General features: G+C 39.5%; 2 protein-coding genes across 5 annotated transcripts in view; one reads left to right on the forward strand and one right to left on the reverse strand.

Moving 5' to 3' along the window:
- Window positions 1-7,629, reverse strand: part of LOC140136957 (ornithine decarboxylase-like) — a 33,273-nt gene extending 25,644 nt beyond the window's left edge. The window contains exon 1 of the mRNA XM_072158621.1: window positions 7,420-7,629. The gene's annotated coding sequence lies outside the window, so the exon portion shown is untranslated. The remainder of the gene's footprint in view (window positions 1-7,419) is intronic.
- The window catches only part of LOC140136955 (dynamin-1-like), a 105,042-nt gene that overhangs the window by 6,273 nt on the left and 71,240 nt on the right, over window positions 1-27,529 (forward strand). For all 4 annotated transcript variants that reach the window (XR_011856793.1, XM_072158614.1, XM_072158616.1 and 1 more), the window contains exons 2-3: window positions 12,229-12,302; window positions 13,298-13,447. Coding sequence is in view for 3 of the 4 variants with exons in the window: in XM_072158614.1 (XP_072014715.1) it covers window positions 12,229-12,302; window positions 13,298-13,447 (224 nt within the window). In the remaining variant the exon portion in view is untranslated. The remainder of the gene's footprint in view (window positions 1-12,228; window positions 12,303-13,297; window positions 13,448-27,529) is intronic.

Below are 27,529 nucleotides of genomic sequence, written 5' to 3' on the forward strand. Positions count from 1 at the left end.
ATAGCGGGGTACCCATACACACGGCTTGATCCCCTGGCGGGGAACGCAGTGAGGCATGGGTACAGTGGTACACAGCCGGAGCCCTCACGGGCACCTACGCTGGAACCACGCATACAGCGGTACACAACCGGGAACCCTCACGGGTACCCATGCTAGTACCGCGCCGGTACCACGCCAGCACACAGCTTGATCCCCCAAACAGGGAACGCAGTGTGGCGAGGGTACAGCGGTCCACAGTTGGGAACCCTCACGGGTACCCACGCTGATACCGCGACCGGTACCGCAGCACTTTCGCCTTTAGTCGCCACAGTCTCTGTGGCAACAAGGGGAGGCGGTGCTGGTACTGCAGTACCATGGGGTTACCCTGGTGGCGGATCCTTTCAGGGTCAGCTGCCGGCTGGGTATGCCCGTGGTACCCGCCGCAGGGTGTTTCTTCCACGGCCTAGCACCGTGGCAAGTGTCGCCAGCGATGGCCACGCAGTACCAACATCAGCTGTTGACCAGGCCAGCCGGCATGGGGCTAACCCAGATCTTGATCAGGGTAGGCCCGTGCTGCTAGCGCTAGGACGACGGCTGCGAGAGCATGCGGACCCAGTGGTGCCATGGCGGATACCTCAGGGTCTTGCGGAGTACTCCCTCTTCTGCTGGCAGGTAGTCGGCGAGCCACACAGTGGTTATGCTTTCTTACCCGCTTTCAGATGCCCGTCCTCAGTTACCGTCATCATCGGAGCATGATACGGATACTGTGGGCGAGGGAAAGGAGTCGGAAGCTGAGTCCGGTAGTGACATCACTACAATCTCCTTCCCCGCTGCCCCGCGAGGGAGCAACAGCACTGATCTTCCTCCGGACACCCCTAAGGGGGAGTCCATGGAGGAGGACCAGGGATCCTTTCAGTAGGATGCTCAGCTGCTGCTTCCTCACAGGGGACGCCTGCACTCTCATTCCGGCAAACCTCACGGGTAGATATCGTGGGGCTGTCGAGCTCAGTAGAGCTATGACGCCGCGTGCTTGCACGCTTCCTCTGCGTGTAACGTGGGAGGACCACGGGACCTACCTGAGGGGATCCGAGAGGGACCCAGATGTCGTCAAGCGTATCACGCTCAGACAACATCTGAGCTCTTCCGCGAGGTGAGCCTATTAGCGGTGCTAACAGCTAGCCTCAACGAGAGCTCCATGGGCCTAGCCCATAGGGTGTCCACTCAGCGCGGGGAGGGGCCTGCCACTCCAATCGCTCAACGCGATGGAAAGGCAGGGTCCTTTTTTCTTTGGATGCTTCTGCGCTCGGTGGAGGACCGTGCAAAGAAGCTACCAACGGAGCACTCTGAAGAGGTCGGAAACTGCCCTTACCATGGGGAGGAGCTCCGACTTCAGCAGGCCGTGCACCACCAACAGTACCCGAGCCCACTACCTCTGCAGCACCCATTTCTGGGAGGCGCAAGGGTAGCACAGGAACAGCTGGCAAGCCCCGCAGAAGAGCAAGCGCTCTTCCAAGGGAAGCTAGGCAGAGCATTCCTGGGGGGCTCAGCGTTTTTCCACAGGGGATCTCCCAGTGGATTTGCACCGCTTATGGCTTTCACCCAGAGGTGGGAAACCATCTCTTTGAGCGCCTGGGGATGGTCAGTGGTGAGCGGGGGTTACAGACTGGCAACCCAGTCTCCCCACATTCGTCTGCACATTTCAGAGGTCCACAGTAGTGCCGTCAGACGGCCCCCAGCGTCGGGCACTACTGACAGGGATCACACAGCTTCTCACGAAGCGGGCGATTGTCCCGGTCTACCCCCGTTCTACGGGTGATCTTGGAGCCATTGGCTCCAAGGAAGACAGCGACGGAGCCCCATCCGGAACCGCAGGCTGTTGAACACGTTCTTCAGGCCCAAGAGGTTCAGAATGGGGACTCTCGCCTCGGTGCTAGCCTGCCCCATCAGGGGCATGGGAACAGCATCGCTAGATCTCTCGGACGCCTATCTGCATATGCCAATCGCCTCTCAAGATCGGAGGCATCTGCGCTTCTAGGTACAGGATCAAAATTACCAGTTTTGATACCGGCCATCCGCCTGTCCATCTCTCCCAGGGTGTTTAACACTCTTGGTCAGAGCGGTGGCAGCGTACCTGAAGCACAGGGGTGTCAACATCAGTTGCTACCTGGACGTTTGGCTCATATCACGGACGCACTCCACTGAAGACTACGGGTCTCATGGGGTTGATAGTCCGTGGGTGCGGGACCCTGGATTTTTGATCAGCTCAAAAAGTCCAGCGTGGTCCCGACGCAGACACCACTATTTGTAGGGGCCCAGATCACCCTCACGGAGGGGTTCGCGGTGCTCTCACCCGAGCGGGCGACGAACATGGTGCGGTGTGCCTGACTCTTGGCCGAGTCTCGGGCAAAACCCGCTGTGGCATGGATGAAGGTGGTAGGCCTAATGGCCAGTATGGTAGACCTCGTGCTGTACTGCCGTTTCTACGTTAGGCTTACCCAACTACACCTTCTAGCCTGCTTGCAGGCCCAGTCGTCACCAATATCCCTCGCGGTTCCGTTGTCGGAGATCGCGCGAGAGAACTCTGGTGGTGGACCCATCAGCCCAATTTGACCCAGGGTGTCAGGTTTCCTGCACCCCGGTATGTCACGTAGTGACGACCATAGCGTCAAATCGGGCCTGGGGGTCCACATCCACGGAGACTCCGTCTCGGGCCTATGGGGGCCATAGAGACAGAGTTTCACATCAACCTCCCTCGCTTACGAGGAGGTGATCGTGGAATCACATACCGTTGTCCTGACGGATAACACAACCGTGGTAGCCTACCCCAACAGACAAGGGGACTCCGGGCCACCACGATTGAGCCTGCATGCACGACACCTGATAGGGTGGTGCAAGTTCAGGCAGATTACGATGAGAGCGATACACATCGCGGGCGTCACCAGCATCCTCGCGCACAATCTGTCACGAGGAAGGGTGTCGGGACCAGCAGAATGGTCCCTTGCTCGCAGGTCGCTCAGACGATCTTCAAGGGATGTACCACCCCTCGAAAGATCTGTTCGCATCTCATCGCAATCATCCACTGCCGGTGTACTGCTCAAGGGTCGCGGACCCCCAAGCATTCACCGTGGACGCTCTGTCCATAGACTGGGGAGGGATGACAGCTTATGCAGTCCCTCCGATCTCACTACTCATGAGGGTGGTGGCCAAGATCGGGGGGGAAGACTGCATTGTCATTCTGCTAGCGGCAAGGCCGCTGGCACTCCCCGAGGTACCAGATCTACTCCGGATGCCCGGAGCGGAGGTACCCAGTCTATCACTAGAGCACCTGCAGTTAGCTGCATGGCCCTTACCAGGGAACACGCAGCGGAGGGATACTTTTCATCAGAAGCTGTTTTTCTCATCACCGGGGCTAGACGGAAGTCTACCCTCCGTACGTATAGCCAGAGTCTGGCTCCATACTACGCTTGGTGCAATGAGACAAATAGCTCTCCCGCTAGAGCCTCTGTGCTGCTAGTTCGGAGTTTCTGACAGAAAAGTTCCAAGCAAGACTTCAGCGGGCCACTGGGGCCAGCTATAAGTCAGCTGTCCTCTCCATTCACCGAGGTTTCGAGACGGGTCGACTATCATAGCCGATGGTTACCTTATTAGTCTACGCCTCGACGGTATGTTCAACGAGTGTCTACCAAAAAGGAAAGTGATCCTCCTAAGGGATCCCAACACAGTCTTAGATTACTTTAAGGGTCACCCTTTTGACCTTCCGTCAAAAGCGACGCTTAAATACGTAACTCTCAAGATGGCTTTCCGGTTTGGCGTTGGCTTCGGACGGCGGTGCTGAGTTGCACACGGTCTCGAGGTTAGCTTCCGTGTTCACAAACACTGGAGCGACACTGTTTCGGGCGCTCTGTTCTCGTGACTACTGAACGGGCACGGTGCATACCGACATTCGTCCCTCTCCAATCCCCAGGGTTGGGCAAGGTTCGGCTGAAGCCAAAGATAGGCTGGGGTGTCCGATAAGGCGCTGCAGCACTATTTCTTCCGAACACAAGCCTTGCGAGGGACTCACGACCGCATTCATCACCCTTACAGAGCCTTTCGGTCCAGCCGCTGTCGCAATGGCTGGTCCAGGTGTTGGTGGGGTCCGGGGATCGCGAAGGTTTCGCGTCCCACGACCCCCCTCGACACTGAGCTATCTCATCATCTTGGGTATACCGCTCGGTTGTCCCTTGAGGAGATCTAGCAGGCGGTGTCCCGGAAGCCACCTTCGCCCTTCTCTACGATACTTCCGCTTTACGTTAGTAATCAGAGACGGGCGGGAGGTTTACCGGGACATTGTTCTGGCGATCATAATACGGTGGTGTACGGGTACCAGGTTTTCAGACTATACAGAATACTCAGCATGGTAAGAACCAGTGTCGCTATTCTTAACCACCAAACTTATTAAGTAAGGAGGTTTATGTCTGTGATCGCGTGGTCTTTTTGTTTCCCGACCGTTGGGGAAAATATTTTCTGACCTCGCGAAAACCATCGTTACCCGCTCCCGATCCCTGATCAGATGCTGACCAATCTTGTACCTCCATCCGTCGGTTACTTGCTAGATCGATGTTGATGCAAGAAGTATCTTAATCAACATCGGAAAGGTAAGATCGACCGGTGTACTGAGTCTAGTCCCAAACAGAAATGTTTGGTAGACTCATAACCGATGCGATCTTACCTTTCCGATGTTGATTATCCCGACCCCGCCACCCCTACAAGTTTGGTCCGGTAGGGGATCCCAAGTCGGATAAGGGATTTATCATATGGTGTGGCGTCACCTTTTGGGTGAGTCCACCGGGGATCGGGGGTTTTGTTATTTATTCATTTATGTGGGACAAAATGACTATTGGTTTTTCCGCATCTCGGGATCGATGCAAGAAGTATCTTAATCAACATCGGAAAGGTAAGATCGCACCGGTTATGAGTCTACCAAACATTTCTGTTTGGGACTATTTTTATGTATTTTGTATTATGGAACCAAATAAAATCAATCAATCAATCAATCAACTTCCATTTATTTCAAAAGTCAGATTTGATGGTAAAAATAGACCCCCACCCAAATTTTTGATCGGCCACTATAGGAAAACGATAAGGGCTAGGGATCTAAAACTTGCGGATTTTTTCTAATGGCTATAGGTACAATGTACATAACATTTGAGTGAAATTTAAAGAAATTCTGAGAGGGTAGTGCGGGAGCCATCTGTTGAATTGACATGGACTGACCCAAAATGCACCTTGCTCCAAAAAGAGTTATGGCTCCCTCAAGGTCATACTGGGGTCAAATTTCAAAATTGATCAGATCAGATTTGGTTCAAAACCACATCAAAGTACTCGGGCCGATACAATATCCAATCCGATTATCAGTTCAGCCCTAGTTCTTCATGAATTTTATCAGTTCAAACAAACATAAATCATTCATAAATAATGTACGGTACTTAAATTAACATGAAACAAGTAGGCCTATAACATAGAGAATGTAACAGCAGGCGAGTTGTGATCTGTGGATCGCCTTGTGTATTCTACCTTGTCAGACAAGATATCTTACCCTTCCCAGAATCCTTTGCAACATGATGCATCACCTCATTGCTACAAATGACACTCCTATAACAGGTCCCCTCTCCTGTTTTCACATGAGAATAGACTGGCTATAAAATATGAGTCGATACCCAGGGGTTGATAGTCAAGAAATAAACACATATTGCAAGGTTGGGATGTGCGCTGTTCATCGAGGTACTTTTTGTCACTATCGATCGACCCATGTTGCACTAGATAGCAAATCAGTACAGAAAATTAAAATCTAGACAGGGTCAGAAATTTGCAAGCAAGTGCAAGAATCTTTTGAATTCTCCCAGTGGAATTTTGCAAGAATCCATGGATTCTCGCCTCGGGGCACTCACATGTAAAGGTGGTACGGGTATGTGCGGCGGTCAAGGGTCCCTTTTTCAGGCTCTCTGGCAGTTCCTTAAGCCCCACATTTGGATCTGTTCCAGTTCTTTGAGCCTCAAACTCTGACAATTGTAGCTCTTTTTAAAGCTCAAATTTGGAAATAATTTAGAAATTTTTAGCTCAACAGCCTATAATTTGGCCCTAATTTCAGTTCTTCAAGCACCTATTTTGCCTGAAAATCAGTTCTCAGTTCCCTATGTTTGGCGCCTCTGCTTTTACCAAAATTTAAGTTGAGTGCCCCGGTTCTCGCCATATAACTTTGTATGATAAACTGAAATATTTATGAGAATCTATTTAGATTCTTGCAATTTTGTTGACGAGAATCTTTGCAAGAATGGATTCTTGCCGATTTTCTGACCCTGCTTGGAAATATATTGTGGGAAGTGTAAGATATCTTCTCTATTAGTACATGTATGCCTGGATATTATACTGAAGTGGCTGAGCCTGAGAGTAATGCTAGCATGGATGATACTAGACTTGGTGCATGTACAAATCTGGCAATTGATATACATGTAAATGCTGTCACTCACTACTGTATAAGTGGTAATTTTCGCGTACAGTTATTTTCGCGATTTGGAATCAGCGAAACATTTTCGCGAATGTTATCTTCGCGATTTTCCAGTCCTTTCCTATACTTGTAATACATTATTGCATACATTCGCGAGGTGTTATTTTTCGCGGTTGGAGCTCTAATCGCGAAATTGGCGAAAATAAAACCCTCGCGAAAATTACCACTTATACAGTATTCCAGTATACATGGACTTTGACCTTTAACTACCCATCTGACATGTGCTCATTGAAATTGTTTTCATAATTATTATACCAACGATGCATAACTAATTACACAAATAACCAATTTGTGTGATCACTTATTTGTCTAATAGGGCAGTCAACTCTTTTGATTTGCATTGCAGTTGATATCCAATTGAATGATTAATAATCTTAACCAACTGAAGATAAAACATGTTTCTCGGCCCCTTTTCCTTTCCCACCTCTTCTTTTCAGGCATTACATGCAGGGCCGGATTTACCATAGGGCCAGATGGGCCAAAATTGCCCTGTGCAGTGTGCATCTTCTGTTTTAGCCGAAAAAAACCCCATGTTTTGGGCCAAAATAGCCTACATAAAAAACTGTACTAGTAAAATCTAAAAACGGTGCATTTGGGGCCTCCAAATTTTGGCCTGGCCCAGGGCCCCCCAAAAGGCAAATCCGGCCCCGATTACATGTATTCAAATTTCTATGCTAAATGAGCAAGCTTACAGAGCCCAATGGGTATGTACACCTAATCGATAAAAAATAAAAAGCCCCTCTTCCTCCTCCTTTTTTTTTTGAAAACCGGGACGAGAAACATGTTTTTATTTTTGCTCGGCCTTGTACAAACAGAAGGAGAAGAAAATGTTTAAAAACAAACATTTTATAATTAAAGAGTTTAACCTCAACACTACACAATTTTTCGCTCACCTGGAATGTTTTCACTATAGCTCGACCAGCATCTGCAGCAGATGGTGATGCTGTGATGATATCTGGTCTACAATCGGGATATCCCTCACTGATGACATTTCATGTTAGCAATAACAGTACTACCATACTTAACAACACACACATATCTGCAGGGCTCAAATTAAATGATGGCACCATGGATAATTGGTAGTCTCATTCCCACCCGGTTATGCTCCTCCGTCACTTATCAAACTGTCTGGCGACAACCCCATATTATGCCTTTTCGGATTGGCTGAACATCAAGTCGGTAAAAAACTGAAGTAATTTGGCTGTCAATCAAACCCGCAATCAAGTATTGGGCTTCAGCACATGCGTTTGATTGGCAGCTATGCAGTGATACAATGCATGTGAGAGCGCGTTGTGGCTTCTGTGGCATGAAAAAGCGATATCAGACAATTGGCGCCTCGTCCCTAGTCTAGTCTTGTACATGTACATGTTGCGTTTGTGGTAAGCTACAAATCTGGGAGGTACAATGTAGAGTCCGAAGTTTTCCGTTTTACGGAAAACAGAAAATAGTCACGGAATCGGAGGTACAACACGGAAAATGACATTTTTATATGACATGGTAAAAATTGTTAAAAGATAAGAGGTATAAATGTTTAAAACAATTATGAGTTGTGTGTGTCAATTTTTATTATAAAAATACTGTTTAATAATACAGAAATAAAGGTATATTACCAAGGCATGAACCCCCTACAATGTATATCCCTCCAAACATCTATTATCGTGAGAGTATTCCAATTAAAACATATTGATCGCGATATTGAACACTTTATTGTAACATTAATATCATTGTTTAATGTTTATACATTTTAAGCTTTATTCATGACACGGATTTACAAATTTTACATCACAGATTACAACACGGAAAATGGGTTTTAGAAAGCGGTAAACTTCGGACTCTAGTATAATGTTTAGTGTCACTTCTGCACAAATCACATCCTGATTCCGCAGTCACATGGTTCCATAGCCAATTGAAACCATTTTTATATGGAAATTCATTAACCAATCAGCTGTCATCATTTCAGGGTTGTCGCCAGACGGTTTGTTTAGTGACAGAGGAGCACAAACCGGCTAAGACCGAAACTATTGCCATGGATGCCCATTGGTGTCGCCACGATGCCCTAAATTTCAGACTTTTTCTAGCAATTGAAAAGGATTAGATGCGCTTTCAAATTCTTGATTTGTGGGGTGTGTACCTGCACGCACACACCCCATACACGCACAAACATTCACATGTCATACATAAAAACACCTAATAGTACACACTTTTACTACAATCATATACGTAATTACGTATTAAGTCAAGGCCTATTATTAAGGGGGTACTACACCCCTGGTCAATTTTGTGCCTATTTTGGCATTTTTCTCAAAAAATATAGCGCACTGGTGACAGGTAAGATATGTATATTATAGGGGCAAAGACTACAACTACTGCACTGAAAATTCAGCAACTCAAGGCAAGTAGTTATTGATTTATTGATCAAATACTGGTTTTCCCTCATTTTTGACTGTAACTCCACAACTGTTGTCTGTGCTGAAATAAAATTTCCAGTGCAGTAGTTGTAGTCCTTGCCCCTATAATATACATCTTACTTGTCACCAATGCGCTATAATTTTTGAGAAAAATGCAAAAATAGGCACAAAATTGGCCAGGGGTGTAATACCTTAAGGCTACATGCTCTTTTTGGTTGAAATTTTTGGCGGGAAGTTACCTTTTCCCACAACTAAATATCATAGTCAGAAAATTAATGATGCATCTGGTAGCTTAGATCATAACTTTCATTATACTTAGTTGCAATTATCCCAGATAATTCTTGATTTGTTTTTACAGAGTCTTGAATTGTCGATGTTTTTGATCAGAAAACATCACTCGGTGTATTTTGAAACTCGAGGCATTAACTCTTCTCAAATTGGCCCCAAATCATAATTTATTATATGCACGTGTAGCAAACATCAATGGGAATAATAGGACGTTGTTTGCGGAGCCTAAATTTGGTTTGATTTTATTTCACAATAATTCTAAGGTGAGAATTTTGACCTGACATTTCCTTTTTGGATTTCCAATTTAAATTCATTGATATGTGATATTTTGAATAAATAAGAGTACGCTTACCTTTCTGCAACACTTCCCGATATCATTGAGCATCAGCTGATAGCCAACATTTTAGCTGAAAACAGTCCCTTCCTATCATTTTTGAACAAAATATGGTTCAAAAGTGCGTACACTATGCGTATATACTGGCACAGCGAGGTAATGAAGAGAGCTATTTACGGTGGGGTATCTATTGTAAGCTATAGGGTATAGGCCTATAGTATATTTTCCCGCAAGTGACAAGATGTGTCAAGCAGGTGCATACACAAGGGCGGTATATTCAAACGGTATTGTCTGGATCATTGAGTATCGATTAACGCACGTACACGGATGTGTGTGGTCACTCCCAGGTTTTGATATGAATTACAAATGACGTCGTGAATGACCCAGCGTTTTCATTTTATTATTACAAAATTAATCGTCGCTTTATCACGAGTCCTAAGAGTCGTACCAGTTCAATTCATCAAAATTAATTTGTATTAAATGAAAAACAAACAGACAAGTAAAGTCATATGTCTTTCTATGACTGTATTGAGTGTATTCCTACCAAAATCTGATTTTCAATACACTAGAAACGTGTTGATATGTATATCTTTGAAAATCGCCGAATGTTAACCACAGTCACCGTGGCACGGTAGGCAGGGCATAGGAAAAATGTTTCCTGTCTGGGAACTTAAACTATGTTGCTTTAAATTTTCTTTGAAATTCGTGAGCGCCTTGCCGCTCGCCCGTCCTTTGGGTCCAGGGGCTCAAAAAGCCTAAGAAACTCATGGATTTTAGACTTTTTAAAGTAAGAAATCACCATGAGAGCCCCCCATGAGGGGTCGAGCCCAGGTGATTTTAGCAGATTTAGCACCCCAAAAGAGGCCATTCGTGACATAAAAAATGCATATATCTACGTTAAAAGTAATTCTTGACCTGTTTCAGACGTTTTTTTGAAAAAAATGCTTCCTTCATCCTAAAAAAGTGGTTTTAAATGTTCAGTTTCCTATACTTTTGTACATGAGAGGCATTCTTCAAAGTTTTTTCTTTGCCTAATAACATGGCCTACATGGCTGAAATTGATATATTTAATGCACAATATAAAAACGATGATTCATAAAATTTTTGACACCCCCCTCTTCAGGTATGAGGGAGGGGGCTCCCATGGGGGGGGGGGGGTACTAATGTGCATGAAGAATGCATTGTAAAGAGTAATGTGTAAAATAGGCTACATTTTATGCTCTACAATACAACAATGAACAAGAGTTGAATGTTGGACTTCCTCGATCTTCAGAATTATCTTGTGGGATTCATTTCCGACATGGTCAACTAATTATAGCATAAATTTTAATAACATGTTTTTCCTGGCCTTACACAAACTCTAACCCATCTCACAAACCTTACGATAAATATACAACCCCAACCAAGCCTAACACCCTTGCCCAACCCCCAAAAGAGAATTAGGGGTGAAATTGATTTCACCCAAAATCGGACCTACATGTATAGCATGTTTAGTATTATTAAATGCATGAATATATAAAGTTTCAATTACTTTATTTAGCCTCATCTCATCAAAATAGCTATTTTTATGGAGAAAGCTTTCACATAATTTTGGAAATTTAGAAAAAAATCTAAAATTCTGAAAAATAAAAAAATACATGTATGTAAGTGCATAAGCTTTTTTTTCTGGGTAAGAATTTTTTCTTGCATGCAACAGTTTTTTTGCAGGTTAGAAATTTGATAAATAGGTTCATGCATGCATTTTGTATGATGACCTATTTATCAAATTTCTACCCTGCAAGAAAAAGCTGTTGCATGTAAGAACAAAATTCTTACCCAGAAGAAAAAAGCTTTTGCACTTAAATGTCTTTTTTTTGTATTTCCAGGATTTTAGAAATTTTTTCAAATTTCCAAAATTATGTGAAAGGTTTGTCTTTTATTTTGTTAGCAATAAAAATAACAATTTCCATGAAAATTAAAACGAGGCCAATTTAAAGTAATTAAAACGTTATAAACACATTCATGCAATGCATTTAAAAACATTAAATATAGGTCAGATTTTCTGTCATTTTCAGGTTTGTGGGTGTGTAGGAAAACATTTAAAAAAACTTAGAAAAAAAAAAAAAAAAAAAAAAAAAATTTTTTTTTTTTTTTTTTTTTTTTTTTTCTGTGACCTCCAATTTTTTTCTGGGAACGGCGCGGCCGCGTTACCGCGGATTTCGAGGGCCTGACGGTAGGCATCTTTAGCATTCATAGTGCCTTGGTGGCAGTGGTTCAAACCCTGGTGAAAATTTTAGTATTTTTTATTCTTTTTACTAATGCGCTGTGCCGTTTTTCAAACACGCCCCTGAATGAAATTGATGGGCAAGTACCCTTAAATAAACTGAAAACAAAACAAAAAATTTTAATGACATGTCATCAACTCATCATATACATCTGGTGTTTCAGGACATTGCTGCACATGACACTGGTGAATGTGGTATAATCCCATTCTATAAAGTGCAAAATGGCTTTTTCAGAAATAACCGAACATTGTCATTTTGACCATTTCTATTGCCCAGGACAGATTTTATCCCATTTTTTTCTCCAAAATTATGTCATTCTAGCAGGCCTACAACATGTAGTATAAAGTCATCTTTTGAAAATATATCATAATATTTAATGCCACTATATTTTTGTCTATTCTGTTACAGAGATTTCCTTCCCAGAGGCTCTGGCATTGTCACCAGAAGACCACTGATTCTCCAGCTCAATAATTCCAATACAGGTAGGTACATGAGTTGGAGAAGATATCTTTCACTTCCCACAGGAGTATGGTCGTATATCCCTGCTTTTTACAGGAGCACCAACCAATTTTAGTATGTCAAGTCTATAAAGTGTGTATAAAGTCACAAATTGGTTAGTCTCATACAAAAATTAAGTGTAGTTAAGCTTTCTTCAAATAAATAGTACATAGCTGCATACTATTACTAATTAGTGAAATTAAAGTAGGCTGATTTGTGTCACAAATAGGCAGGTACATATGTATTATCACAGATAGGCCAAAGTAGAAGACCATACACCCACAGCACACAATGCAATAATGATAGAATTATATGCAGTCAGTAGAGGGAGGGGTGGGAGGAAGTTTCTTATTGCAAGACATACAATCACAGATATTGGTCGGTGTGTACTTTCAGTAGGCGCATTCTCACTCTGTGTACATAGCTTGTGGCACCGGTTCCTATTGGCTTCAATCGCAAAGATGTTGAATGTTTAAATCTGGGTAACATCATTATTTTTGTCGTTAAACAACTCGGCTTCGCCTCGTTGTTTTACTTAAAATAATGATGTCGCCCGTGTTATATGAGACGATAGATGCACTCCAGCAGCTAAAAACAATACCTTTATTCTCTATATACATGTATGCAGGCCCCTTTGGCAGGTGACTGATGATGATGATGATGATGATGATGATGATGATGATGATGATGATGATGATGATGATGATGATGATGATGATGATGATGATGACTTTTGACTTGCTAACATCAGAAGATTTTAAAAATAATACTTTTCACCTATTTGTATGAACCCGTTTTTAAAACCAAGTGATAGAAGGTCTGAGGGGTGGTGAAATTATAGAAATATCTTGTTGTTAATGTTATTGGTTGATGTAAGATTTTATGTATTCATACATTTTGTACATGTGAGAAGTACATGTAAGATGTACATGTACAACAAATGGTAACAAATTCTGTGTTTCCATTTATTTTTATTCAGAATATGGGGAGTTCCTGCATTTAAAAGGCAAGACATTTACAGATTTTGACGAGATCAGGAAGGAGATTGAGAATGAGACGGATCGTGTTACCGGTAGCAACAAGGGCATCTCAAATATACCCATCAACTTAAGGGTTTATTCACCCAATGGTGAGTATGTGTGCAAAGTTCAAGGCAAGAGGAATATTTGCCATTCTGTGTGATTTTATAATACATTGTACAAGGTTTTGAATTTGATTTGATTTTTAAATTGAATTAAGTTCAGAATTTTAATATAGTTACGAAATTTAGATGCTGATTGTCAAGTTATTATTGCTGTAATAATTTTGGAAAATGAAATATTTTTCTACATGTATTATTATGGCTGTCATTAGATTGTGTGAGACTGCATACATACTGCGTACAATAAGTACCAGAACACTTAAAACAAATGCAATTTCTTAGGCACTAAATGTAAATTACAAAATAAAGCGATAGATAGATGGAGAATTTTGTTAATTTAATGCATTCTTTGATACCTTTGGTACGATGAGACTTCATTCCACTAAGCTATATGATTTTTGAATGACAAGCTTCAAAAAATCTAAATTATTTGATATCAGAAGGACATTCCTTGTATTCAATGCAATTTGGTGTGTCTGATGCAGTGGCGGATTTAGAGGGGGGCGCACCCGGCGCGCGCCCCCTCTATTTTTTGCAGATCGGCGCCTGACTATGTGTATTTTTGCAGAGCGGCGCCTGACTTTGTGTGGGCGCCGAGCCGCAGCAGCGGCGGTGGTGGCTCGGCGCCCCCTCTATTGAAAATTCCTGGATCCGCCCCTGTGATGTGCTCTCAGGTCCCACAAAAATACTGTGCAAACGTCGCTATCTGATCCCTTAAGAAATGGCTTTTGTTTTTTAAGTGTTCAAAAGCTTTATGTATAGAGTATTAAATGCCTCTCTGTATTTTAATTTTAGTGTTGCAGTTGATAATATTCACACTGATTCACAATATTGTTATTTTTAGCTATACCTCATGACCACATGTCCAATATGATTCAGATTTGTTTTTTCAGATTTAGATTGATCTTTTCACTCATTATGCGATACAAATGAATTACCGTATTCAAAATGAATTATTGATTGATAAGATAATGCATGTTTATATCTCTGCCAAGTTTGAGTGCATCGTCACGTCCAATTGTAACAATATTGAGCCAAGTTTAAGGATGACTGGAGAATCTTCTATGGCTGTTTTACATTTTGGACATTATTTTTCAGTTATTTTTCTAATTTAATTATTTTATTGATCCGATTTAGGTGATTTTTTTGTACTCTATCTCCATAATTCATTCATAATTTACCAAACTGCAAATATTGATCTTATCAGGAAATAATGAATGTTGTTAAAAACTGTTTAATAAGTACAACAATTTCTATAATTTAGGTTTAAAAAGACAAAACAACCGAAATTTTGGGAGCATAAAAACGTCCCTTTTATTTTAGAGGTAAAAACAACAAGTAGCCCTAGTATTAAATTAGCAGCACTGCCTGATATATAATCAGCAAATGTTGTACATTGTATGCACCATTAGATTTTGAAACAGCCAAAAATAACTTAAAACTAACAATAGTTGTGTTCAGTCGGTCATAGAATTCTCGAGGATCGGCGTGCTCGAGAATTGCCATTCCTAAGTCAGTCCCTGAGTGTGCGACGTGCGCCCACATGACGCAATTGAAGCCTGGAATCCTGCAGTTTTGCAATGCCTGATGGCGTCAGCTCTGGAATTCAACCAGAAGCTTATTATAACTCATTTAGTGGCTGCCAAATTGAGCTATCCAAGGTCATAGGTTAAGGTGGCTGTGTACTCTCAGACATGCATGTAGTAAAAGTGCAATAATTTTTTAAAAAAAAAAAAAAAACATATAAAAGTATACATTTTTATGAAGGCAAGACATCAATAAATCTTAATATAAATACAGATTTGGGGTAAAAACAACAATTTTGAAAAAAAAAAAAAAAATATTGGCAATATTTGTTAGGTACATCATAACAAAAAACACTCTTTCCAAAATATTTTATTTTGTTTTTAGCTCAATCTTGAGGCTCCATTCCAAAACGGCTTTTTTTTTTTTTTGATATTGGCCTTATTTTTTGAGATATTGACCATATAAGGCATCAAAATGAAATTTTTAAAATTCAAAAACGCTTATTTGCACAAAATGATGCCCAAAATCGGAAATAGACCAAAATATAAAAAAATGAGAAAACCGCTTTTGAGTCGATCATGCTTTTTACGATGATCATATTTGCTTACCTATAGATGCTGTATTTATTGAGTTATCGTAGTACCTAAATCGTCATTTTACCGAGAAAATGAACATTGAAATAATGGCCGTTTGAGTTTACAGTGGTGACGTGTTGGACTTGCATCGCGTCTCACAGGAAAAGAGCGACAGTTTTCGTTTTGTAACTTATATTACGAGAACATCGGGTAAATCCACAGCCCCTTGAGAAGTTTGAGCGAAATCCATTCATAACTTGATATTTAAATCGGGGGAAAGAACTTGAAAAACCCCACATTTTATCAGCTAAAACGGAGCCATTTGACCACTAGGTTTTTGTGAAATCAGTGCTTCCGTGGTGTTTCCATAAGATGCGCCACGATGTAGATAAGCGTCAGCGATGCGTCATGATTTGTGCGTTAACAAATTGCGCGATACGCAACGCGATGAGTTGTTGCGCCGCTGCAAGTACCTTGCTGGTACAACAAAGATTTTCTTTCCTTTTCAATTTCAAACACGAGTGGAATAGTGAAATAAAATCCTTAAAATATTGCAGTTGGAGTTTACAAATCTGGATTTTCATTCCTTGTATTTATAAAAAACATAACAAGGTACAAACATATCATAAAAACTCAATTTTGAGAAAGAAACAATGGCTAGAGTACACAGCCGCGTTAAGCTCAGCACTCGAGAATCTCAAAATGTATCGTTCACAATCACTTGGCGATAGCACTCCAGGATCACTCAGGAATATTGTGAAATTTTTTTAATTTCTTGGGGATAAATTTGGGGCAAACTTTGGGATTCAATCCTTGAGACTGTTCACAGGGCGGATTCTCTCCAGTTTTTGCTCCAGAACTGAGTTGCCTTCCGCTTGGACATGCCTAACATTTGTTTAATCAGCAGATGATACAAATTTGACAGGAAGTTGAATTATTTTCATATGATATGAAAAGTTTATTTTGTCTTTTCTGGCAAGCAAATAATCATTGATAACACATACTTTCACTGTGTGTGTCATGTAAGAAAGTACATGCACTGCCCTTTTTAATAATATTATGACCAGTAATTGTTTCACCTAGATAAACATTGATAAGATGTTATCTGAGTATGACTGGGATCAGGAGAAACTTGTGTATTTGACTCGCTCGCTCTCTGGCAATCCAATACTTGACAGTGGTACTTCAAACTCAAGTGATTTCTATTCCCAAATGGTTGTTAATAGATTCACAGAAATATATCTAATAGATTCAAGCATTTACAATTCAAGAAAAAATACAGCGTAGGAAGTTCAATTGGTTTTGAACATACAAACCGACATACAAACCGACACACAATGCGTTACTCTGCTGTACATCATATTTTACTGCAAATTCATACAAGAATTGGGGATATACACACTAAAACACTGGGAAATATGTAATGTATGAATACTAAGTGGATTTTATTTGTTTGTTTATAGATTTGTTTTGTTCATTTGTATAAATTTGTGTTATTTATATTCATTTTATTTATTTCATTTTGAGATGCAAAACAGCAACATAGTAGTTTCTAACACATTGCAAAAATACATGCTGGGAATCAAAAATTATTTAGAATGCTGGAAAGGGCTCACATTTGGGATCTTGGGATTTTGGGATACCTGAAATTATTGGGGCTATGTTGATATTATGCTGTCATGGTTTGGGCACAAGATTTAAGAGTCATCAAAATTCAAATTGTATTCCATAAGGAAATATCCACACATTTAAGGCTAATTAACAAAAGATCTACAAAATCATTTTGTAGATCTTTTGTTAATTAGCCTTGTGGAGATGTTCTTCATTTCCTGGTTATAAATCTTCACATAATGTGTGTTCATCCCAAACATTACATAACTCTACTTAACAGATGACTGACTTGATCTTTTAAACATCTAGGCACTGATGTTTCAGATGGACATATTATTTTGAAAAGACTATACTACATACCAGTGACAGTATAGCCCCCTTTCGAAAACTATTGCATGTGTACTTGCTCAATTAGCATTTTGTGCAATTAGCATTTTGTGCAAATTTTATTACAAACTTGAACCTTTTAATTTACATGAAGATTAGGGCTGGAAAGGGAAATATTGCCTCATTTTAGGGGGTGTTGCATTTTTTGAATGGGGGGGGGGGCATTATTATAAGTGAATTTTTAATGAAAAAACTTGCGAAATACGATTTCCGGAATTTATGGATATGACTTTTGGGTTGAAAAACAACATGTCGGCATGTGCAGCACATTGAAAGGGGGGCAGGTTGTTCAGTTCCCCTGAATGATGTCTGATTAGGAGTGTCTAGAAATTGTCTAGTTCTTAGCACAGGAAAAAAGTACATATCATTGTATGTACATGTTTGCATAATTGTTAAAAGGAGGAAGTGATGTGAATAATTTGTGTAATTATTGCTTCAGTGATCACCGGTGAATTGTTTATTCTGCTTTAAAAGTGCAAAAAACCTGGGTCTGGATTCAAATGCTTTATTCAATGATTTGCGCTACCATTTTGTGTCTTTTTAGAGGAATTTGATTAAAATTGACACATTTTGTAAACATATAGGGCCTATCTGCAAACATCAATCAGACTCCGGCAGCCTCATTTGCACTTCAAAATTAAACTTGCTAAAATTTTAACAGTGGAAGGTATTAGCGTATTTATAAAAATGTATGTTTTTATCAAATTCATGCAAGATAAACACTTTACTTTTTAAAAACTTCTTTTATGCTTTCTAAATTGCACTTTTGAAAAATCTTACTACTTTCAGAAAGATGGAGTCACAATATTACTGTATACAATGTAGGTGACTCTTTTATGACCGACCAGGAATATTCATTTATGTGCAAAATGTGAATCGCACATGAGAGAAGGGTGGGCCTCAAATTTTGAACCCTTGTTGAGTCACATGCTCAGTTCAGTGATCTGAGTGTCATCCCTCATATTAAATTCAGTATTCCCTGGTGAAATTTACACATTCAAGTACACCTATATATCGTGGGTATATAAACCAAAATAGAAATAATTTAATTAGTGTTTTTGAGCACTAGGTTGATGGGATTAGGCATTTAGCCTCTCCACTTCATATCAAGAATATAGTCGACAGATTCAACAATTTTAAAAGTACTAAGTAAATCATTTTTTTACATTTTTATTCGTACTTGTGATTCCCATAAGAATGTATCCAAAATAAAATTTGTTTAAAGGTGCATGCAGGGTCACTCTTAAGTGGGAAATTTTAGACATTGTTTTATATTGTATCTTTAAAAGCAATGATAAAAAGTGTACATTTTCAGAAAGAAAATTGTGCAAGGAATCTAACTAGCACAGCAGATTTCTGTAAAAATTGAAAAACACCAAATTTGATTTTCCATGCCAATTTTTTGATATTCGTCCTCCATAACAACTTTCCTTAATTTTCCAAATCAACGAAAACTGCATATTTATGTTCTAAAGACTATTTTCTGAAAATGACATACTTTTATGTACACCTATATCATTATTAGTATTACGTTTAAAAGATATAATACAAAACAAAACAATGTTTAAAATTTCCCACTTAGAGTGACCCTACCTTAGCTTCCCCCAGTGATTTAGTTAAAGGGGTTATGAAATTTGTAATCCGAAGTCTTTTAAAATGATTGAAAATCTTTGGGCTTGATACCTGTGGAGTAGTGAACCTCACAGTTGCATGAAATGTCATTAGTTCAAATTGAGGGTTAATTTTTGAGAACCCGTTCAATCATTTCCTTGGCAACCAATATTTGTGGTGCTGTGCTGGTTGAACCCAGATTAAATATTGTCAAATGTGCAAATTAAGTGTCGAGAAATGTTTCAAAGTTTCCATTTGATTAAAAGTACGATGCAAGCAAATAAATAAACATGGAAAAAATGTTTTATCACTATCCGCGGATCAAGCAACACCTCAAGAAGTGAAAATCTAAAAAAACGCAAAAACAAAACATTCTGAGATTTCAGATTCAAACATGACTGTAGCAGTGTATCTGTAGACTTATCTGAAAGGAGGATTTGTGTTCCTATCCAGAAATATATTTCATGAAATCCGTCAGTAATGAAAATACTTTTATCCATGCTCATCTTCCTGAAACTAACTCGATCAAATTGCATATTTTACACAATGGTATGCATGTGTAGAAATATGAGAAATTGTTTTAGGCCAAGTAAAAAATAAAACATGTTTCACGTCCGGTTTTTGAAAAAAAGGAGGAAGAGGGGCTTTTTATTTTCTATTTTTATCGCAAAATTGGTGTAAATACCCATACTTAGAGCTGTTTTAGCGTATACAATAATGCCTGGAAAAAGGAGGAGGCCCTTTTTTATTTGTTGTTCTGAGAGTTACACCCCCTCTAATGATCACAAAACCTTCCTAAAGTGTTTCTTGTATCTTAACAAGGCTATAGAACGCATCCCAACTTCCTAGACATATTTTTTGAAAAGCTATAACTGAATTTCAAAAATAAAAATATATTTGAGGAAACCTCAAAAAAGGAAGCGGGAGGGGACGTGAAACATGTTTATTTTTTTATTTGGCCTTATGTAAACTCTCTAAACATACTGGGTTTATCAAAACTACAGGAAAAACAAGAAAATGGTTAAAGGCTTTCTCAGTGATCCCGCCAAAAGTGTTTTTAAAAAGAACATAAAATTGGTATGAGAGTGAGTCAATAAAATTGTCAAAACGCATTTCATATGAAAAAAGGAAGAAAACAGCAGTGTTTGATAAAGCTCTAGTGTGTAGCTCCAAGTATGGGCAGATTCCCCTAAACATTTTTTTAGATTTTTAGATTTTCTGATTTAGCAAATCACTGGCGGTGCCTTTAAGGGATCTAGAATGAGCGTTTATTATGTTTCGACAGTATTTTTTGTGGGACATGAGAGCACCTCAGACCTATCGAATTGCATTCTGAATACTGAAGCATGTCTTTTGGTATCAAATAATTTTCATTTTTGAAAATCACAATATAATATAAATTTTATGACAAATTATAAAAATTTGATATTTTCAAATTTTTGATATAACAGTCCTCGAAGTAAATTATATAAATCTAATGATATATTCTTAAAGTGTATGTAGCTGGGAGGAAAAGCCGACGGTCAATTGAAAATTGTGACCTTTCATATTGAAGATATGGATTTTTTTCCCAAAAAGACCTGATTTTTTTTGGTGTTTTTGGAAAAAAATCTATATATTCAATAATGAAAGGTCAAAATTTTCAATTGATCATCGGTTTTCATCCCACCCACGTGACACTTTAAGTATAAATCATCAGATTTATAAAGTTTACTTCGAGTACTGTTAAATATCAAAAATATCAATTTTAATGATTTGCCATAAAATGTGTATTAAATTATGAATTTCAAAAAATCAAAATTATTTGATTTCAGAAGGACATTCTTCGTATTCAGAATGCAATTCCATATGTCTGATGTGCTCTAATGTCCCAAAATAAATACTGTCCAAACGTTCATACCCCATCCCTTAAGAATTTGTCTACTCCCCATTCCAGAAAAATACAGCACTAATTTTTTGAGACTAAAAAATATTATCAACATCTGCCAAATGAAACACAGTTCAATCCTAATTATTCATTTAGTTCTAACTGGCAATAAAAGTGAAATTTCCCTATTTTGCCAAATTTATGAATTAACCCTAACCCTACCCGTGGTTTTTGGCTATCGGAAGGGAAAGAAGGAACGAAAAGGAGAGAAGATGAAGAAGAAAGTCACTTGGCACCCCGGATTCAACCTCGGACCCTCGCATGCCACGCAGAAGATCCCCAGCATGTAACTACACCTGGGTGACGTTGGCCCGCCAACGCATTCCCTGGGTATATATGACTTGGTCTGATTAAGTCATCAAGTCCCGTGGAATGCATGCACGCAGAGCGGTTTTAATAGCAGGCCTCAAAATAAGAAGAAAAATCCAAGGGTCCTCTGGACCCTTGCCTTTTGAAATTTCAAGGGTCCGACCCCGGACCCATGCCTATGCCTACGGTATGTAGCTTGTAGAAAATTGAAAATCCGGGTTGAAAACTTGATGGGAAACTAAAATGAAAGTGTACTCAGGGAGCTGGACCTATTATGTGAACCAGATTTTCCAGTGGAAAATTAAAACTAGAATTTCCTGCTTTTTGCATGGTTCAATTTTTACGGGTCACACGGACCCGTACCGTAGGAAATTTGCGGGTCCGCGCCTACTTTCACGGGTATTTGACGCAAGGACGCGCCTTATTTCGAGCGCTGTTTAATAGTGAGCTTTAGTGAGTCCTAGTTCTGTTAGGGTTAAGGAGGCATAGGAAAAATATGCATGGTCACTATTAGCCCTAACCCTACCCGTGGTTTTTTGGCTATCAGAAGGGAAAGAAGGAACGAAAAAGGAGAGAAGATGAAGAAGAAAGTCACTTGGCACCCCGGGATACGAACCTCGGACCCTCGCATGCCACGCAGAAGATCCCCAGCATGTAGCTACACAGGTGACGCTTGGCCCGCCAACGATTCCCTGGGTATATATGACTTGGTCTGATTAAGTCATCAAGTCCCGTGGAATGCATGCACGCAGAGCGGTTTTAATAGTGAGCTTTAGTGAGTCCTAGTTCTGTTAGGGTTAAGGGCCAAAAACATGCATTTTTAGGGTGTTTTTCATATGAATGTGACAATCCAGTACAAAGACTTACAAATACTAGGTGTAATTTTAATGCAATCATGCATTCTAATTTTTGGAAAAGATGTGTTTCATTCTAACCAATCATTTAATTAAAATAACAAGAAAAAGTGAAAAATATAGCAAAATGTTGGCATAAAAATAAGATTTTGAATGCTTAGACTTGTTCCAAGTCTTTGATTTTTGTGACTTGATTGTCAGAAAACATGCAGAAAGGGCATGTTTTTTGTTTTTTTGGCTCTTTTTCAAGAAATTAGTAGAACTTTTTCTTGTATCTCCAGTTTAGTACTAAATGAATGATTTAGGATTGAGCTATGTTTCATTTGGCAGAAGTTGATAATATTTTTTAATCCAAAAAAAAATTAGTGCTGTATTTTTCTGGAATGGGAAGTAGAAGATGGCTTGTGGTAAGCAGCAAGTGATCAGTTCAAGCAATCTGTAAATGAAGAGAAATAAAATGGAACTACCAATCCAATCGAATTTCTTTACAATTATACGGCGTGCATATGCGTGTGATTGAGTTGCCGACTCGCTGTGAATTTAGAATTAGGGCAGTAGGTATTACAATGTAGAGCAACCAAAAGACATGTACATGTAATGTAGGCTACATAAACAACATGCATACCATGACATGAATGCTGAAGGCACTTTCAATGATTTGCTGAATTAGAAAATCTGAAAAATTATCCAAAATTGTATTTTTGCATTTTTGTAAAGACTGTGGTATATGGACCTATTTTGTATTATGTGCAGGTGATAAAACAACTCAATTTAAGGAAGGGTAAAATTTATTTGAGTATAAATGGAGGAGTCTGTCTGTATGGCCACTTGTAGGAACATGCAATTGAATGGAACTTCTTATTTATATTATAAGCACTGCCATTTTCTTCCTTTTATATGTGACCATTCACGAACCCAGTGTAAAGTTGCACATTTAAGAATCTTAGATTTGGAATCACTTTAAAACAGCTGATATATCACATTCATATGCCTTAGTTGCAGACTTGCTTGAAAAATAACTACTCAAAAAAAAAAAAAAAAATCAAAATTTGGTCGGAAATTTCTTTGTTTTCTATTGATTTCTGTTTGCTTTATTGGGCCATATCTCTAAATCTAGACTGGGGTTCGTCATGGATGGTCACATATACCTAATGATGTATTTCTTCACTATTCTTGAGAAAATTTTTACGCTTTAGTGGATCACGGATCGCTGCCGATAGATGGTACCTTTTAATATTGACATACAGAAACCATTGAAATAAAAACACATTTATCTATTCACTACACTACGTTATATACTGTAAAATTATTAGATTTTATCATCAGTACAAATGAATTGCAGATATTGATTTGGTTTAGGTATTAAAAAATTCATGTGAGACACAGGGACCAGCAACGAGTAAACGGAGAATCAATACTGTAGTGTTGGCTGCTGGTGATGACCTCCTCAGTCAAGTTAATATATTCGGTATGCATTTCCTTACATATTACCCAGGGGCAATGCTTATGTAATCAAACGGGGGAAGGGGACGGTTATTTCAAAAGGAAGGGACAGGGTACAATATATTTGTTCATCAGGGGTGTGGGCCATCAAGTTGGGAGGGGGACAAATCTCCCAATCGTCCTGCTGACCTGTTATTAAAATGGCTTCACCTGAACATATGTGCATAAAAATTTGCAATTTTAATGCTAAAATGGGTCAAAATTAGGACAATTTATTGTGGCTATAACCAGGCCAATGGAAGGTGCACATTACAACTTTTGGTCAATTTTATCCTGGTATTTTGTGCCAGGTGGGCAACTTGCTCCCAACAACACCCCCACCCTGTTGGTACATCTCTGTTGTACATGTTGCTACCAGGCTCCCAGGGCATTTGCAGGGATGTAACGTTTGTAGGATTAATCCTGAGTTCAGGATGTTTTTGTGTCCAAATTTCCGCACTTTTATTTATTTTCAGCCCGTTTGGGGGCTTTTTAGCCTGAATTCACACGCTTTTTCCAGATTTGTTCCAGATTTTCAGGATTTTTTCTTCAGGCCTACATGTACTTACATCCCTGCATTTGACATCAGTGCACTGTTTAGATTTTTTTATCAAACCACTGTGCAAATGCATGAGCTAAAACCAAGCAGGGCTCAAAATAGATGGGGGCTAAGGGTGATTTCCCCTAAAATTCCAAAATTAGCCCCCAGCATTTAAACTACAGAAGAGGCCTCTGAATGGAAACAATTTTGAAGCTTGTGGCTTAAAATAAATTGGGGAATATGGATGTATAGCCCCCCCCCCCCCAAATCCAGAAAATTAAATTACAGCCTGGATGATTTTTATTTTAAAAGCACCATATCCCCGAAAAATAAGTATTTTGAAGCCTGAAGTCATGAGTTTCCTAGTATTTGTTGCACAGTTGTTTTGAGGGTATTGTGAAAAATTCCTCAGGTGGAAGTGTTAGATTTCTCACAATACCAGAACAATATAACTGATACAAAATCATTATCCTCATTCATAACCATCACTTTCACTTTGTAATTCCATCTGCATTACATTTTCTTCTTTCTTTGTATATTGAAAACAAAATACAATTTTAACTTTTATCTTTCATTTTCCCTGTAAAAAAAAATCAAATTCAGGCCTTGTCTTTTAAAATATCCAGGAGTGCTACAAATTGCACTCCTCAAGACATTTAGGAGTGCTGTAGAAGGAGTGTTAAAAATCCCCGTTAAAAATCACACTCCTCAACCTATTCACACAATTTTTTAGGAGTGTGATCAATCGCACTCCTTGTGGTCATTTAAGGAGTGCGGAGGGGTACAATCACACTCGCACTCCTCAAAAGACAATTAGCCAATCACACCAGCGCAATCATGTGATGTCCAAATATGAAGGCCAGCGTGCACCTAAACTGATGAAGATGAAAACTATATTTATTGGGTTTATAGGTGAACATCCTGTAGAGGATTAATAGTTCTAGCTTAAAATATCAGTATAAACTGGTGGTGTAGGCATGGCGAACAGAGACAATATAATATTAAAAGTGCATTTTTGGTTCTTGCCGGATAAATTCCAACATGTAATTTTAAATTATCAGTCGGATCATTCTGTGGCTTACAAGCAATATAGTGCAGTAGTTGGCAACAGGGCTCAAAGAATATGGAGGCGAGGGTTAATTTTCACTGTATTTCCCAAAATAGCCCCCGTAAAAAGAATGGGTAGGTGATTTATCTGAAGAAAATTGCAGGCCATAGAAATAATTTTGCCCTTCTTGGAACTAATGAGCCAACTTGAGCAAATGTCGGGAAATGTTCTGCGAGTTAAAAATGTCAGTTTGTTTAGCCTTGGGGGTACAGTAAGCTTTTCTGGCTATAAAAATAGCCTTTTGACGCACTAATAGCATTTGACAAAACAAAATGATAATTTCACATATATCGTCGTTGAGCAGGGAAAACCTCCAATGTGTTTATGGCCCCTGAACATGTTTAGGGACTGTTCACAAACCCTTGTAAGGGGGGCCTGATGCAAAAAAATTTCATCGCAAAAATTTTTCGGGCCCCCCCCCCCTTTACAGACCTCAAAAAGTTCAGCCCCCCCCTTTGACATGAAAATTATGGGTCAACCCCATAGAAAAGCATATAAACTCAATTTTTCCAGGTCATTTTTTTCAGGGCCCCTGTTAGGAGGGTCAAACATTTTCAGGGCCCCCTTTTTGCATCAGGCCCCCCCCTTACAAGTGTTTGTGAACGGTCAAAACAAAACTGCCAACCAGTTACAAAAGAGGTTTTACTTTAAGCATGTTCAGGGGCCAATGACACATGAGTTTTTTCCTGCCCAACGACGATATTATTTTCTGCCATTTCTCAAGATTTTCTAGGAACTGTGCTCCTGCCTTTTTCTATGCCATGGAAAATTGATAAAATAGTTGACAACATGGTTGGTAGTGTTTTATTTCTGTTTCCTGCAAAAAACTGCCAACATTGGATATCAGAGTGGTTTATTTACATGTTAGTGGCAAAGTACTTAGTACATTATTTTGACAGGCATGTTAAATGGTGTCGTGTTTGTGTATGTATGCTGTGAAGAAGATATTTGGATTTTATTTCAGTTAGTTTCTAAAAATATATAAATTGAATGCCGCTATACAGCTTAGGGAGAGGAAACAGATATGTTCTATTTTTAAACAGAGCAAATAAATGCTATATTTTCTAAAGGGTTTGATGCATTAAATTGTATATCAATGCAGCTATTTTTATAAAGTTTACAAGTAGTGTTTGGTATAGAGCAAAATAAACAAAGATGATAGGTATTCGAAATAAGCAATTTTATAAGCATTTTTAGTTTTGTTTAAAAGGGTTTCTTTTCTTTCCCTTTTTCAAATTAGTGTTGTGGATTACAGGGCCATAGCAAGATTGGAAAATTTGGGGCAGTCAAAATTTAAGTCAAAATTGGAATGAAGCCAGGCCCGTCGGAACCGCTACGCCGTACCACTTTTTTTCAGCCTTAAAAAATAATATAAAATTGAATGGAACAGTCCTCATGAAAATATTCTTATCATTGTACTCATAAACATTCAATATTTGTATAATATTGTATAAATATGATAACTTTATATAAACTTCGGTGATTTTTGAATGGTTGATTTTACACTTTATTTCATTTTTTGAGGTGTGACTTACGAATTCAGTATCATGTGTACTGCAATCGAGTTTTATCATGAATTGGTGCTGCCCCCTTGAACCCCCTTGAGGGGCTCTAGACCCCCAAGGTGGGCCGTACCACTTTTAATTTGCTTCCGACGGGCCTGAATGAAGCTATAATGGAAAATATAACAAAATTTCTCGAAAAGTAGGGCAGCCATGGCTTCTCCTGCCACCCGCTAAGCCCTGGTGGATAACTATTGTAGCTCATAAAGTTGGTATTTTTAAATAATTTTTATTTTTTATTTAAAAATAAAATCTTGTAAGATTTTGGAAAAACCAGTTTGAAATGGATCTGTTGCACTTTAAAATATATTTTGTGCTCATTGAGCATGACAAATAGAGGGTTTAGAACTATAGCTACTAGTATGTTCTCTTATGGCTACAAATGAAGTCCACAATTTGAGCATTTATGGATTAAAAACTATCATTATGATATATAGTTTCTGCGACACAAGTGTCTAGGATCTAAATATTTGGATTAAGCCAGTTGTGGTTCTAGGTCCTTGAAATGTAGAGCAGGGTGGGTCAACGGTTAAGGTGTAAGAGGTTTTTGGTTCATTTCCCGGTCAGGCCCATAAA

This window comes from Amphiura filiformis, chromosome 17 (genome assembly GCF_039555335.1).
Source record: "Amphiura filiformis chromosome 17, Afil_fr2py, whole genome shotgun sequence".
Classification (NCBI taxonomy): domain Eukaryota; kingdom Metazoa; phylum Echinodermata; class Ophiuroidea; order Amphilepidida; family Amphiuridae; genus Amphiura; species Amphiura filiformis.